At 37.7% G+C, this 16705-nt stretch overlaps 1 protein-coding gene across 1 annotated transcript; it reads left to right on the top strand.

Annotated features, from left to right (window-relative positions):
* Window positions 1–10843: 10843 nt before the first annotated feature.
* Window positions 10844–15454, top strand: LOC113768421. The gene is made up of 5 exons (XM_027312769.1): window positions 10844–11156; window positions 12274–12435; window positions 12515–12687; window positions 12814–14926; window positions 15085–15454. The coding sequence occupies exons 1-5, from the start codon at window positions 11028–11030 to the stop codon at window positions 15139–15141; spliced, it is 2634 nt and encodes an 877-aa protein (XP_027168570.1). The 5' UTR covers window positions 10844–11027; the 3' UTR covers window positions 15142–15454.
* The last annotated feature ends 1251 nt before the right edge of the window (window positions 15455–16705 follow it).

Here is a 16705-nt window from a genome sequence, read left to right as displayed (position 1 = left end):
AAGGTTGCAATTTCGAGGACGAAATTCTTCTAAGGAAGGTAGATTATGATGCACCGAATGTTAGGAGATTATTATTTTTGATTTGATTTAAAACCTTAAATTTGTTTTAAAGGGACTAGAAACCCTAAAGTCTAATAAAAAATCCTAATTTACTTGTGACTAACCGATTTTTTTAAATCTTTCATTTTTAATTGAAACCCTAATTGTAATCAATGGAATTGTAAAATCCCTCACATTTTGCTTAAAATTCCTTTTATTTGGCATTTATTCCTTTCTAATAGTTTTACTACTCATTCACACCCTCAATAATTGCAATCAACCATAGAATTAAGGGTTCTCCCTTTCGTTTTTGAGTTATCGCAAATTAGGATTTTTTTCACCTTTTCATAGTGTGACCATTCGGTACGGAGTGTGTATCAAATTTGGTGATTAAAAGTGAATTTTAGATGATATTAAGTGTGTGATTAGAAGTGATAATAATAAGTTAGTGAATTAAAAGATAAAACCCTAGTATACGCGATTTAAGGAAAATCGACTCGAACCGACGGGTACCATTCACTACCAATTGAACACACCATTTGACCAACATTTTATCAAATTAATCTCATTGTTATTAGAGCCAAAATACCAGCTCTAAAGCTAATCAAGGTGGCCGAAATTTTTGACCATTTAAACCAAAGGAAAAGAAACAAAATTGAGATGGAAATTGGTGGTGACAAGTGGCATCAATCAATGCATCTTTGACCCAAATTATGGCTAAGCCTTATAGCTTTCTTGGACTTCATTTCCCCTTCATTTTTCATTCCACTTGGTCGAACCTAGGAGAGAAAAAAAGGGAGAAGAGAACTTCAAATCTATCTTGGATTTTTCTTGATTGAGTGAGCAAACAAGAAAACTAAACCGATTAACTTGCAGATTGAGAGTTTGGGAAGATTAGGGAGCTAAATTTCACAAGGAGAGGTGAAGGATAACTCTTCAAACCCTTTTATTGAGGTATTATGGCTGACCATCCTTTCCTTTTTCCATACTCTTGTTTGAGTTATGTAGTAGCTTGAATTCATGCTTGGTGATATCTAATTTAAGTGATTTGGATGATTGTAGTAATGAATTTTGAGTTAGGATTTTGAATGGTTTACTTGTAATTCTTGTTGTTTGGATGGTATATGGTGCATGTAGGCTTGTATAGGAGGTAGGAGTAGTGGTTTTAAGTTAGAAATGGGAAGTTATACCTTGAATACCTTAAATTCCAGAATTGAGATTGTTCATTGTTCTGTTCTGCCCGATTTTGTTTGACCATGATGGGGGCCGAATTAGACTTAGTACAAAATATGAAAGTTGTAGGGAATGATATTTTATAACTGTCTGTAAAATTTCAACTCAATCCGAGTACTGTATCATATGAAAAGACAAAAATCCCCTTGACTGCCATGGGTAGAGCTCTGTGGCCAGTTTTGACATTTCACCAATCTAACTGCGTCTGTTCACCCTGATTCGTACTGAATTAGTATTTAGCCAAAACACAGAAGTTGTAGTGCTATGTCTTAGCTTTCCAATGGCCCTGAAAACGCCTCAATCGGATTTCGGTAGCCTAAGTTATTGTCGTTTACGTATAGTGCGGTTAACTAGCCTGATTGTGAGATTCTGGTTCTGTAATTTGAAATTTTGACCTAGATACACTACGAATTGGATTGAGTAGTCTTCTTCAAAGTTGTAGCCCTTTATCTTAGTTTCGTAACGGTATAAATTACACCCCAATCCGATAAGCGTAGCTTCGGTTGTGTCCGATACGCTAAACAACTCGAATCTGTCTTTTGTTTTATGACTTAAACTTCATTTCCAGACATTTTTCTAACTTGATTTTGTGCATGTACGACATTGAGCCTATTGAATGGCTATTGAAATGAGATTATTTTGTGTGTAACTTTGGGACTGATTTGAGAAAAATATTGAAGTCATAAATGGCTGAAAAATAGGTAAACACAGGGGGCATGCCGCCCAAATTTTCACTAGAGGTATAAACCGGTCTTTGAAGTTCTGGTTCGGTAATCTGCAAATTTGACTTGGATACACTGAAAACTGGGTTGATGTGTTTTCATGAAAGTTGTAACCCTTTGTCTAAATTTCGAGACACTATCTAGTATATTTTGATCCGATAACCACAGCTCCAGTCATGGTCAAAATCGTGTAACCCGTTTTGCACAATTTTCATTTCCTCACACGCGCGCATGCATTCCTTTGCCGTTTTGCCGCTTTGATCATTTTTGTCCTTATTTCCAGTTGTGATGGTCGGTTCACTGATAGTTGAGTATAATCTTCTATCACAGGCAGTGACGAACCGGATGGAGTCGGTGGACCCGTATAAAGTGCCTTGATTTACAAGCTAACTCTTTTGAGTGAGTAATTAAGTTGTTTATTGATGTGAAATTGTCAAAGTGTTTTGTATATGTTAAATCGGTACTTAGGCGAGGGTGTACTTTATCTCACTCGACCTAACCCCATCATTTGTTTTGATTTCATATGTGAGAATACATGCCTTATGTTGAGTATCACCCTTTTGCTGTGTGCTGATGGGGGTGATTACATGATTTGAGTTGAACCCCTTTTTGCTGTGTGTTGTTGGGATAAGTACTTTGTTGTGCACTTTGTTGAGAGATATCATCTATTGAGGGATTGGATATCTCAAGACTTGGTTCCAACCCGGTTCCAAGGGTAAACGAACTATTCGAACCAGCCAAGATTTGGTCGAAATTAATTCCATGCTAACTTTGAGATTTCGTTCTTTGTTAAAACTTTAATTAAAGTTAAGTGATTTTGTTTCGCTCGAGCTGCTTTGTACTGTTGGCTGGCTAGCGGGGGTTGATAATGTGAACGGGAAAAGTAAGTGGAGTTTAGGACCATGAGTACTTTGGTTGACGGAGTGTCAACAGGCGTTCAAACTCGGGGAATTGAACTGACTTTGGAGCCACCCGTATCCTACCATTGTGATGTTATCTTTCTGTTATTGATGTGAAATATCCGGATTTACTTGTTTATTTGGATGTGAGTTTATATTTTTATCCATGATTATTCACTAAGTGTATAGTTTACCCCATTCTATTTGTTTTCCTTAGCAGGGGGCCGATGCGGGGAAAGCTCGGGAAGGTGTATAGACTTGAGTTATAAAATAGTTGAATTTGTACTTGTTATAAGTTGACTAGTAAGATGTATATATTTGTCGTGGTGGTTATAGTTATCGGCTTCTCTAGGGTTTGCTTCTTGGTACTAGTGGTGTGTATGGTTTAATGTAATAGTTTGCACAACTTTTGACGATGCAATAGAATAAATAGAACTTTCTTTTAGCGTGAAATCGATTTTCTCACTTTAAGTATTGAGTCCTGGCGCGAGTTAGACAAACTATCCGCTAAACCCTTTGGTACGCCTCTGGGTACGGTGGGGTCGTCCCACAGTTCAGTTGTTTTCATTGTCAAAATGTCGAAATACAGAAGTGCATTTTCATGGTCAAAAGCTGAAATAGAGTTTTGACCAGTCAAAGGTATTTTGGTCATTTCTCAGTCCACAGACCTCCAAATTGGATTATGCTTGATACATTGAAAAACTAACTCAAAAAGCTATAACTTTTATGTTTTACACAAGAGTCAGTTCAACCTCTATCATCAATAAAATATCAGTTAAGGTTGTACAAAAAATAGAGTAAGTAAATCCGAGTTTGGATCTGTACTATACCCGACCTCTGATAAACTTCTGTAATCAGAAGGCTACATCTGAGGGGAGGATCCGAGCTCGGATCCTAATGTGCAGTGAAGATAAAAATGAAGAAAAATGAGATCCGAGGGGTATTTTGAGCGATCTGACCTCGGATCTTGCCCTCGGATCCCCAATTGCGGCTCTACAACTTGCTCTACAACTTATGCTCTGTTCACACAAGCTTTTTGACCAATTTATCTACAAGAAATCCGGATGGAACTGAGCAAGCAAATATAGAGAATTCAAGAAGCATCTTTTGGTGATTCCAAGGAGTAATTTACATCAACTTTAACAAGTCACCATGAGCTTGAATTCCTCTATAAATAGAGGTTTTGGAGAACATTTTCACAACTTTGGAAGGCTAGAGAAATTCACAAAAGATGTAGTCTTTATTAGAATTTCCCTAGTTCATTAGTTAGAATAGAATAGTTTAGGTAGTTATGTGTGTTATCTACTCTTGTATATTGGCTAGATTAGGATGAAGATGGAGATGAAGAAGGAGGGGTTGTGATACGAACGGCACTAACCGTGTGATGCAACCCGTACAAAAAGGCTTGGATCTAGAAGGTAGAGACTCACGTTAAAGACGACGAACGCAGCGGATCACCTAAACCCGTTGATCACGTGGTCAACGAACCTCGGTACTTGTAGAAGACGCCACAATCTAGCGCGGTCCTAGATTGATAAGTCAATTGAATACCTAAGATACAAATCTAAGATATTCAAGGTGCTTCAATGAAACTTGAGAGAACTCTCAATGTAATTTTTATTAATCGTCAAAAAACTCCCCCCTGAAGGTCTCTTGCCTTGGCTATATATAGCCATATAACTTGAAAACCTAAAGTGACTTGAAAACCCTAACTCCGCTAGGCTAGGCCTTTGGCCCGATTCCACTACTCAAATCCACTATCTAATGGTCAGCTTATAATCGATCCAATGAAGGCTTTAAGCTGGCCCAACATAACCCAATAAAAGCTAATTAACCAACTTAAGTAATAGTGAGCCTAGACTCTATAAATCGGATCCAACTCAACATGAGGTCTTGGACCGAATTTATTCCTAACAAATAAAATAGAAATCTAGAAAATAAACTACTAACTATTACTAAAAGATTCAATCTCTTGCAACCCAAAACATGGCCCATAAGCGGCTCATATTTCGTATCATTTCCCTCCTCTTGAAAAAAGATTTGTCCTCAAATCGTGTTTGGAAATGAATGGTACTACAAGAGTTGGCAGTACGACATCTCAAATCTCCACATATTGGCTCTCTTAGAATGAAGGATACTTGCATACGTCATGATTATTGTAATTCGGTGCACATGTCTCTTGGTCAGCTTGAAAATGCTCACAATCCGCCATGGGAAACTCAAGGCTTTACTCGAACCACTCCAAAGCTCTCTAATCAGCCTTATGTCATGAATGGTTGAATTTGGACCTACACAAGAAATCACATTATTAGCATTTGTAGGTATAAAATCACTTGACAGCTTACCATTCACATTCGCAAGATAAGGATCTTCATAGTGATACTCAATCAGGCTCGGACATGATTGTTCAAAGTTACAAAATTCATTGCAAGTTGTTGTTGGTATGGCCTATCTTGCATAAATGGAGCAAGATCGAGATAGGCAACCTTTGAACCTTCAAATTAAAGAATAAAATCAGGTTGTAAGGAATCAGAATTTGGACCAATGAGAAAAGAATTATCAGTAACGAAATAAGAAGGAAGTTTATAACAAGTTTCAAGTGTAGAAACCCCCTTTGAAACTTCATTATTCCTCCCAACAAGCAAATCAGGCTCATGGTTGAAGTTGAACATCAATGGGTGACAAAGAGATACAACACTTAAGATGCCAACTCCATGAAAAGTTTGATATTCACCAATGGATTTAGGCATAGAACATGCCAAGATCAACTCAATTTTTTCTTACTTAACCTGCATAAAAGTAGAAACACTAAACAAAGTAGAGTTAAGATCGTTAGAAAAAACATATGATCTCACATCCTTTCTCACAATCAGGTTACTCTTAGAATTTTTAATCTCTTTCTCATGCTCAGTAGTTGACTTTTTTCCCTCATTATTCTCAACCTCTTTCTCCTTTTCAACTCCCTCGAATTTTACCTCTTCAGTCACAATTCTCTCATCTAACACTTTCTTCATCCTATATTGCTCATGCTCACTCTTCATGTATGCTAGATCAATACAAAGTTGCTTAGAATTAAGCGACACAAGCCTGGTACGACGGCAATTAAATGTGAAGGAATACTTATTAGTATATCCATCATATTTGACTTCTCGATTAAACATCCACCATTGTCCCAACAGCACATGTGTCACTTGAATGGGAACTACATCACACAACACCTCATCCAGGTATGGGCCAATACGAAAAGGAACAAGTGTGTGCTTAGTAATCCAAATATCACCACTAGCACTTTGCAACTTGTAAGGTCGAAGATGATCAATGGTTGGAAGATTCAATTTCTCAACCAAGACAGTACTTGCGAGGTTAACTTCACAACCCTTATCAATGGCTAAGCTGCAAACTTTATCCTTGATGTGGCAACGTGTATAAAACCAATCATTTTTTTGAGTTTCAATGATTTCCAATTGCTCAGTTATTTTACGCAATGCCACAGTATTTACTCCTTTAGGCACAAGATGGTGAAGCTCCAGTTGAGCATTCGTTTGTCTCATACTTTTATTACCTGTAAAACTCAACAAACATTAGTAGAACAGTCCTCACTCGCTCCCTTACGTGTTTTCGCTCAGCTCTCGTGTATGTTACTCAAATAGCACTCTAAGAATCTCGCCAATGCTCTCAAGCCCTCTTGATAGCTTACCTTGAAGAAATTAGAACTCCTCCCAGGCAAACAATGAACTTCCAATTTTGGAGCACGAGAATGTGGCAATCCTCAATGGAATAGAGAATAATGGAATGATTGACTCGAGTGACAATAAAATGGCACGACTCCAATGAAAGGAAACACAAAAGACTAAGACACAGAAAGGAATTGAAGAAAATGATGCAACCTAAAAAAAAGAAAAATACTCTTCTCTTTTTTTTTTTTTGAGAACCGCAACCTGCCTTGCTTGTTAGTAGGTCTGGATGGCGTTTCTAAAAGGCTGGAATGGAGGCTAAAAGATAGGAGGAAATGTTTCCAAAATGTGGGAAAGTAATCCCTAAAAGGTAGGGACAAGGGCAGCTATAATGTAGGAAGTGGTGAGAAAAAAATAAGGAGAAAATTTAGGAGATTGAGTTTTGGAAGCTTTCACAATTAGGAAACCTCAAGGATAGGAAGCCAATTTGGTTTTGGAAAACCCCAATGAAAGGCCCGACTGGCCTAGGCTATTACATACCCTAATGGCCATGCACTTTAACCCCAAAAACCGCAAACAAGCTCGTAAATTCTGGTCAAGGCAATTTGGCAATTTTGGCTAGGATCAAGACAAGAATAATGAGTTATGGACAACTGAGATGGTGCAACTAACCCTTCTCAGGCTCCCCCCAAACGGGTTACCCAAGATTTGCCCAAGAAATTTACTCCAAAATCACGAAAACCCTTTACCACCGCAAGGGAGTACAAGAAGCTTTTTGCTAAAAAAGTAACTCAAATTCCCAAGGCTCAAAGTGGTCAAGAATTTCAAGAAGTAGTGGACCAAAACTTTTGAATTTTTGTGTTTGTTTTGGCTTTTGTTTTAAAGTTCGGACCACTATGTAGCACTTCAATTGGTTGGCAATAAAATTTCTAACTTGGTTGGCAATTGATTGGCTTGGCCGAAACAATTATGTTGCTTGCTGTCTTTCTTCTTTTTTTTTTTTTATAGCAACAAGGTGAAATAATGGTCAGCTAGAGTGTTCTTCGCTTGGGACTTGGCTGGCCGCTTTTTTTAATTTGTGTATGGCCGAAAAAAACAAGCAATCAGTTTTCATGCAAAACAGCTTCAGCTAAGGGAAATATTTGTGTATGGCCGACAAAAACAAGTAATCAGATTTCATGCAACTCAGATTTCACTTGTCAGAGGACAACTCAGATTTCATGCACTTGCTAATTTACACCAAATACCCCTGGGCTATTTCCAAACTCATGACTGTGAGATGATTGCAACTTCCTAATTAACGGTTTACACCCAAATCAGTCCACAACTCACGGTTCGCAAGGAAAATTTCGGACAGCAAGGGAAACACAGGTATGGCAGCCGTTCCTTTTCTCTTCTTCTCTCTTTTTTTTTTCGACTTTGCTGGGTTGTGCACACGACTCAAACTCACAACTGCTAACCCGGATAGACCACCACTAACAGCAAATAACAGAGATCGCAACCTAGACAGGCTACTACTCACGGCAACACGAGATGCAACAAGAGGGAAGAAACCCTAACCACCGCAACTAGCTTTCCTTCTTCTTCTTTTTTTTTTTGACTCAAGACACCTCTAGAACAACCCTAATGCCCCCTCACGGACAACCCCAAAAGTTGTGGCAGCCGTACACAACTCAACATGCACGTTGGACAAATCCGAATGCAAGACAACCAACGAGAGACAAAACAGATTTTTAACACACGGCTAAGAGGAAGCAATTGCGGACTGCCCTCAACAGATTGTAGCCATTTGTTGGACTGAAATTGTGACCCTCAAACACAACAATAACTTCAGACTTGATGCGGACAGAATTAAGGACAAAACGGCAGAAAACCACAAGAGACCAAACGACACAATAATGGAGCAACAACTCAGAATTTTCGACCAATTTTCGACCCAAAACAAGATCCACACAGATGCGACAAAGCTTGAACAGATTAGAGACTACACGAACAGAATTTTGTTGACTCCAAAACAAGACAAACAATGGCGGACAGATTGGACAGATTAGAAACGATACCAAAAGAAAAGAAAACAAGGATATGCGTGATACCTTCAACTAGCTCTGATACGAACGGCACCAACCGTGTGATGCAACCCGTACAAAAAGGCTTGGATCTAGAAGGTAAAGACTCACGTTGAAGACGACGAACGCAGCGGATCACCTAAACCCGTTGATCACGTGGTCAACGAACCTCGGTACTTGTAGAAGACGCCACAATCTAGCGCGGTCCTAGATTGATAAGTCAATTGAATACCTAAGATACAAATCTAAGATATTCAAGGTGCTTCAATGAAACTTGAGAGAACTCTCAATGTAATTTTTATTAATCGTCAAAAAACTCCCCCCTGAAGGTCTCTTGCCTTGGCTATATATAGCCATACAACTTGAAAACCTAAAGTGACTTGAAAACCCTAACTCCGCTAGGCTAGGCCTTTGGCCCGATTCCACTACTCAAATCCACTATCTAATGGTCAGCTTATAATCGATCCAATGAAGGCTTTAAGCTGGCCCAACATAACCGAATAAAAGCTAATTAACCAACTTAAGTAATAGTGAGCCTAGACTCTATAAATCGGATCCAACTCAACATGAGGTCTTGGACCGAATTTATTCCTAGCAAATAAAATAGAAATCTAGAAAATAAACTACTAACTATTACTAAAAGATTCAATGTCTTGCAACCCAAAACATGGCCCATAAGCGGCCCATATTTCGTATCAGGTTGAAACTCATGTGACAAGGGCTATCACTTCTCTAACTCTTTATCTTTTGTATTGAATTCTTAAGTATGGTTAATATGGAAGTTTTGGATTTGTGTTTTTATATGTTTTGCTAAATTTTATGCCTAGAGTTATGGATGAACTTTCTATATTTTGTTAGTGATTTTTACTTGATTATTTGATGATATTATTTTGAACAAGTTATTTATCACTTTTGCTTTTCTAATCATGATTAACTGGCCATTAATTGTGATAATTTTAAGGTGTTAAGTTTGCAATGCGAATTGAAATTTAACACTAGTTCAAGGAAATGATAAACCTAGGGAGTACACTCACGAAAGTAGAGGTGCACCTTTGTGACTTTAGTGACTTGTTTTATGTAATTTCATAGAAGAAATGAACTTGTAGTTAGTTTCATAACCACGAAAGTAGATATAAATTAAGTATAGGTATAGTGGATACACCGGCGAAAGCGGGTATCACATATATTAGGAAATTACGCCATAACTAACCAAAATAATAGCATTCACTTAACCGATAATATATTAGGAAGCTCTTAGGATATGCTATTTAAAACTTTTGTCTTATCTATTTGGATGATTTTTCCTATGGTCTTAGGTGTGTGTAGTGCACATACAACTCATTCCGTTAGGTTTAATACCGAATTTAGACGGAATGACCACTAACATAGACATTTGTGAGTTGAGTGGCCATTTTGAATTAAAAAATAATTGAGTGATTAGTATACGATCAAAATAGTGGTCATTGAAATTTCTACGGGTCGGAAGTTCAATGGACATATTTACCCTTAGATTTGACACGTGACTTGCACATGTTAGGTTTTTTTTGTAGATTAAGAACAAAATCTGACGAAATGGTTATAGGTGCACTGATTAGTTAATTGAGTGACTGAATTGAGACAAAAAAATAGTTTAATATTCAAAAATAGACACAGGGAATAGTTTAATGGTCACTGAAACTTGTAGCCAATAGTAAAAAAAAAAGACCATGTATGTGTATTAACGAGTGTAGTAAAAACCCTATTGAAAGGAATGCTTCTATTTCTAACCATGATTTCTCATCCCAGAAAATCTAGCTTTTATTTTGTCCATTGCATTACCTGCCAATTTAATCTTTAGAATCACACAAAATAGGACTAAAAAATGTAACATAAATGGCCATTTATTTTGTATACAATCATCCAACAAAGAAGTAACCCTAAGTCTTGCATTCCTGAAGATCTTGTTCTCTGAAAGTATCAATTGGAATGTATTTTTGTTGGGGGAATCAATCCGAATGTATTGATTAGCCTTTAATTGAGCTTATCTCAAAAGAGGGCATACCCGGGTCTAGGAAATATCCACTTCATTAGAACCTAATATCCGCCGGATCTCTTTCGGATCTTTTCTCCTAAATAAAAATTGACCGTTGGAAAGGAAAGAATCGTAACGGATAGTTTTCCTTTTAAAAACAAAAAACCTCATTCCAGTTCAAGAAACCCGTTCAATATTTCATCATCTGACAAGAAATCAAGAAAAGTTCCATCTCTCATACTCTCCATTTTCACGAAATCCATCTTCTCTAAACCAAGAATTTTAGTAGTATACGTGAATCAATCTCTTGGACCATCAAGAAATATAGCAGGGCATTCATTGATCGATCATCAAAATCTTGAAAAGCTATCTATCTGAGGCAAATGGATCTTGGATGCTTCGACATGGGTTGTATCGAAACGGAAAGAAAAGATGCTTCCCCTGAGAAAGAGAGTAGCAGTAGTAGTACTAGTTCAAGTGATTCTGTGATGGCTACTTCTAAGATCGGAAAGGTACTTTCTGTCTACTCATTTTTCTTTTAATCAGAGAAAAATGAAAAGAAATTACTGGCTTTCCTGGCTTCTACTACCTGGATTTTTTTTGTGGATTGTGTCTGTATTTATAAAGTTGACATCTCTTGACTCTGTGATTTGTTCTTTTTTATCTGGTTTTGGCGGGTTGATTTGTAAAGTTTATCAGGGTTGTACTGAACTTTGATTAACAGTCTGTTTTGTTTTCTGAAAATTGATTATCTTTCTATTTGGAACTTTAGATCCTGTATTTTATTGGATGTTAAGATTTTTAATTTAATATGGGTTTTTGGTTTCATATATGTAATTGTAGGGACTGGGGGTTCTGATTTTCTTGTTGGTTCACTATGATGGGATTCTAATATAATTCTGCTATCACAACCCCACCAAACAAAAATCTACCATGAGTGGGTGAAGAAATAGAAGAAAGTTTTGAAAGTCCGCTAACTTTTTGAATTATAGAAGGGTACGGAAATGCAGATAGTCATTGACATCTTGGAAAATGGTTCTACATCAGTGATAAGTTGTACGGTTTAGAAAATTTGTACCGTTTTAAAAAACAAGAAGGATTCTAGGTTGGAACTACTGGAGTAACCCATTGTGTTGATCCTTTTCTACTTTGCATCTCATCTTTATTTCTTATGAGAAGAATTTGTATCTTAGTTTCTTAACAAGTTAATTGTTTCAACTGTTTATCGCTAAATTGAGTTACTTGTCATGTTTGCTTATACCATGTTATAACACAACAAAGGGCTCAGAGGTATAGTTTTGATCAGTTAATCCCCAAGTATAGCCCTTTCAGTATGCATAGTCCTATGATATGTGATAGAATCATGGAGTGCAGAATCTAAAATGACTGTGTCAATAGAGACTAACTTCATCCTTCTTACAGGAACATGGTTACTCTTATTGTTTCCCTGAAATCAACTTGAGGCTAAGTAGCATATTGAACAATGTTTAGTACATTGGTAGTTTATGATGACGCCTCTGGTTTATTGGAGCACAGCTTTCTGAAAATTGCCGGACGGATTTTGTAAATTCCTTTATTACTGATTTGCTGTCCTTTAGCATTTTCTGATTTTCTCTTTATGCTATGTAGCAAAATAAAGCAGTTAAAGAATCTGGACAGTCCAATTGGAATGTCTTAAACAAATGTACATCACAGATTAGAAAGCCGCCTCATCGGAGAACTTCACCTCTAAACTGGTTCCCTCGGAAGAAGGTGGACTCATACTTGAAAAGGAAAATAAAATTGCTGCAGGTAGTTTGATGTGCACCAACCATCTCCTGAATTGGTTTGTCTTTTGCCCGAATTTTTGACTCGGACAATGTGTATACAGGAAGTAGATGGAATGAATTTAACTCTGGATGAGACTTTGGGTGATTCAAATCCTCATTACTCAAGAGTACTAAGAGAAAAAATTGCAGTAAAGGAGGCTGCAAGTAAGGCAATTGAGGCTCGAAAGGCTGCAATGGTTGAAGCATCTTGGTGCAGAATACTTAAAGCAGCAAGGTACTGATGTTTTTATGAGATCCTCATAAGACACTAAGAAACGAAGTGAAGCATGTTCCCTCTTAGACAGATTGGAAAAACATGTCTAGAATATTTTCTGATCATTTTTTTACTGTAATTTTACAGGATAGACTGTAAAGGTGCAGAAGTTCACATGTTCGAAGCAGAAAAAACTGCAGCAGAGGCATTTGAAGCTGCAACTGCCCTTGGTGTAACCATGTATGACATAAAAGATTGCCCTCAAAAGCGTTGCAAAATTGAGACAACAGCTGCTAAAGGAGGAGATTCGTCTACTCATACTGTTTCAGCATCTTTTGAAACTCCATTTGAGGTGGATAAACAAGTAGCTTGTGCAGTAAAGGCAGCATTAACCAAGCTTGCAAATTGTCCTTCCATAAAGAAGGATGACTTCAGAGAACTCCTACGTAAAATCAGTCAGAATCCAGATTCTGATCAAAACTTCCAGGACTTCTCGGAGTTCTCTTCTGAATGTGAATCAGATACTGGATCAGATTTTGAGAAAGAAATTTCTGGAGTGATGCAAAAGGAATACAAGGAAAGTCAAGTGTCTCAAAAGTTTAATATGACTAAACTTGAGGAAATGATGCTGGAAAGGCTTGAAGGTTTGCAAGAAGATGAGCTTGCTTCACTTGCGACTATAGTAGCAACTTGTGGTCTGAATGCTGCTCTTGCTGAAGTAGAAGGTTATAAGAAGCATAATTTAGACAGTGCTGCTGCTAATCATTACTCACGTCTTCATGCTTGTAGCAGATTGTCCATTTCTGGAGCAGGATCAGTAAGCAAATCTAACATTGAGGATCAGTTGAAGAAAAAGATGTCTGAAACAGAATTTCCAAGCCTGGACAAGTTTCTGGTGAAGCGACTTACAAGACTTGAAAAGGAGGTGCTAGAAGCAAAAAATGCTAGGATGAAAGAAGCTAACAATTTGAGTGAGCAGAAGCTAGACAATAAGCCTGATGATGATAGGTTATTATGCTCACTTGATTACACAAGTTCAGACCATAACAACCCAGACTCTGGAAGTAATCTTCAGAGGACTTCTCCAATGATTGAACTGGAAATTGAACAGGCCATGAAGAAATCAGGGGAAATGTTTAAAGAGGATCACAAGAATGTTGGTAAAGATACCAGTGTGTCTGACTTGGGTACTATTCTAGTGAAGCATTCTTCTAAGCTTCAGAAGGAGATTGAAGAGGCGAGGAGAAATGAAAAATGTTCCAAAATGAATACCAAAAAAGTGGACAGATTCTGTCCTGCAAAGCAAGATATTACAGAATTGCCCAGTCTAGACAAGTTTCTGGTAAAACATGTATCTAGACTGGAAAAGGAGGTCCAGGAAGCAAAGAGCAGAAGAAATTTTGAGCCACTTGAAGGTGGCAAGGTTGCTGAGAGCAGAAAGGCTAGATCTTTGACTTCTTCTGGAGTCCCAGAAGAAACTTTATCATTATCGGCAAGAGACGATGCTCCTGAGGGGACCGAAAGCATTGACTTGAACAAGAATGTCCTTGGAGAGGATAAGCAACCATCCTTGAAGGCAGCACAAGAGTTGTCACATGAAGGTGAATATAATGGATTGAAAGAAGCAGGAAATTGTCATCACAAGATCCTTGCTACACCAGATAATGTTGGTCAAATGGGCGATACAGTGGAAGAAGTATCATCGAGAAGTCACCGCTATATCCAGAAACAAGATTTGAGAAATGGAGGAAATGGTACAACAGACTTTGAAAGTTTGGATAAGGTTTTAGTGAAGCATGTGTCAAGGTTGGAAAGAGAGAAAATGGAGTTTAAGGCCAAGGAAAAAGAAGCAACGAAGGTTAAGAGGAAGGACTCCAAGAAAGGGTTAAATGAGGGGGGTGGTCAAGAGGGCAGCTTGGATCAGGTTCTGGTTATACACAGGTCCAGACTTGAAAGAGAAAAGATGGCAGCTGCTCAGCAATCAGAGGAAGAAGCAGCAATGAGTGTTCTGAGGAAGGACACCAAGAAAGAGTTAGACAAGTATGGTGGCCAGGAAAGCAGCTTGGATCAGGTTTTGGTTAAACACAAGTCTAGATTTGAAAGAGAAATGATGGTGGCAGCTGCTCAGCAATCAGAGGATCACATTAGGCATTCAGTTGCTCACAGAGAGGCAAGGCAGAAAGAGCTACAAGAAGCATGGGGAGGCATGAGCCTTGAAAATTCTATGCGTCCTCATCTCTCTAGGCTTCAAAGGGACAAGGCAAGTTCTCCTTTTCTTTTTTTCTTGTTTTTTCCTCCTTTTTTTTTCAATCGAAAACTATCACTTTTGCCCCCTAGTAGTAATTTTGGTTTCATTATGTTCTGAGTCTGACCCAAAACTTCTCTTGGTCTTCTGATGTTTTCTTTCAATCTCATTAGGCTGCTTGGCTTAAAGCTGAAGAAGAGGAAAGGAGAAGAGCTGTGGAGACATCCTGATCCCCTATAATTTGCTTTGGCCTGTTTAGAATCTCATCTTTGGCATCCTATTCTGCTGTCAATCTCATCTTTTCTAGCTCAGAAATGTTCATTGATCCTTCTGCTTCTCACGTCATCTCTTCAACTTTTCTATGGAGATAAAGCCTGTGTAGCTGCTCTTTCCCCTGGGCTAGGTTGGAAAATCAGGCTTTATATCTCAAGGGAATTTTTTTGTTGGATATTTCTACTAGATGTAATTGTAGAAAAAATGTATAAAAGCATTGTCTTTCTTTTTTATTGATTAAGTTGAGCAAAAAGTGCTACTATTAGGTTTTCCTCTGTGTTACATTCAGCACTTTGATCCATTATCTTCCTCTAAGTTCATAATACCACTTCATTGGCCATTTCGAATTCTCTATTAAAGCAGTTTAATCTTAACAGAAAACTTAGCAAAAGAGAATCCAGCAGAAAGGCTGGCCAACAGAAATTATATTCCAACTAAGTTAGAGGCAAAAATAAAAAGAAAGTTGTCATTTTAACCTTAAAAAATAAGTATAAAAGCATATTGATGCAATTCTCTCTTTTTATTGATTTTTTTTTTGGGTTAAGTTGAGCAAAAAGTGCTACTATTAGGTTTTCCTCTGTGTTATATTCAGCACTTTGATCCATTATCTTCCTCTAAGTTCATAATACAACTTCATTGGTCATTTTGAATTCTTTATTAAAGCAGTTTAATCTTAACAGAAAACTTAACAATAGAGAATCCAGCAGAAAGGCTGGCCAACAGAAATTACATTCCAACTAAGTTAGAGGCAAAAATAAAAAGAAAGTTGTCATTTTTTGGAACCAAAAGGAGGTCGTTTGGGTTTCATATGCTGGCTTAAAGTTGAACCCAAACTGTAATACTAGTTCATAGAACTTCTCTGTGTTACTGGTTATCAACTTGTGTACCCATTTAGGGGCTACTCTTGGCAATGTCTGTTTTGAATTTCTTTGAACAGCCTGCTTGCAAACTGGTTCACTGAATCCAGAGGTGCTGGAGAATGTTTAATGCACATTTTTGTTTGGAAATATCTTGAGAACATCTGGCTGGGTATTCTCCCTTGCTTGGCTCCCCAAGGCGGCTGGTTATTCATCTGCCACAGCTTCCTAAATACCATCCTATGCTCTCATCTCTCACACACATTCACTCAAGACACATTTCCATCATTTTCTGACGAAGTTCATTATCTTGAGGTTACTAATTGTCCATGTTAGTATGCTGAGACGAAAACTGTTTAGTCTGTCCTGATATTCTTCACTGAGGACTTCTCAGTTAAAACACCTTGGGCGTCCTTCTGAAGCTCCTGGCTTGCCCGGTCTTTCAGTTCAGTCACTTTTACAAACATTTTCATGTGCAGATTTAGAGAAATGTTTTGTTAATGAATGCAGACTGATTTTAAGGGGTATCTTTGTTGTGATTACAGGTTTGGGTAATGTTCATTCCATCCTGGTGCTTCTCCTTAGGATTACATAATGTTGATTCAGAAGCTTGTATAAATTGTCCAATTGACCATAAAAGGTAAAACTGCTTATCTAGGATTAG

The sequence above is a fragment of the Coffea eugenioides genome, chromosome 4 (genome assembly GCF_003713205.1).
Source record: "Coffea eugenioides isolate CCC68of chromosome 4, Ceug_1.0, whole genome shotgun sequence".
NCBI classification, from domain to species: Eukaryota; Viridiplantae; Streptophyta; class Magnoliopsida; order Gentianales; family Rubiaceae; genus Coffea; species Coffea eugenioides.
Note: the sequence above shows the minus strand (reverse complement) of the source record. Positions and strands in the feature narration are given on the sequence as shown.

What these genes read in the sequence shown, in the direction of transcription:
- LOC113768421 (XM_027312769.1), top strand. Translation starts at nt 11,028, where the DNA reads ATGGATCTTGGATGCTTCGACATGGGTTGTATCGAAACGGAAAGAAAA. An exon ending in GGAAAATAAAATTGCTGCAG is followed by an intron (nt 12,436 to 12,514) that starts GTAGTTTGATGT and finishes ATGTGTATACAG; the next exon opens with GAAGTAGATGGAATGAATTT. An exon ending in AGAATACTTAAAGCAGCAAG is followed by an intron (nt 12,688 to 12,813) that starts GTACTGATGTTT and finishes GTAATTTTACAG; the next exon opens with GATAGACTGTAAAGGTGCAG.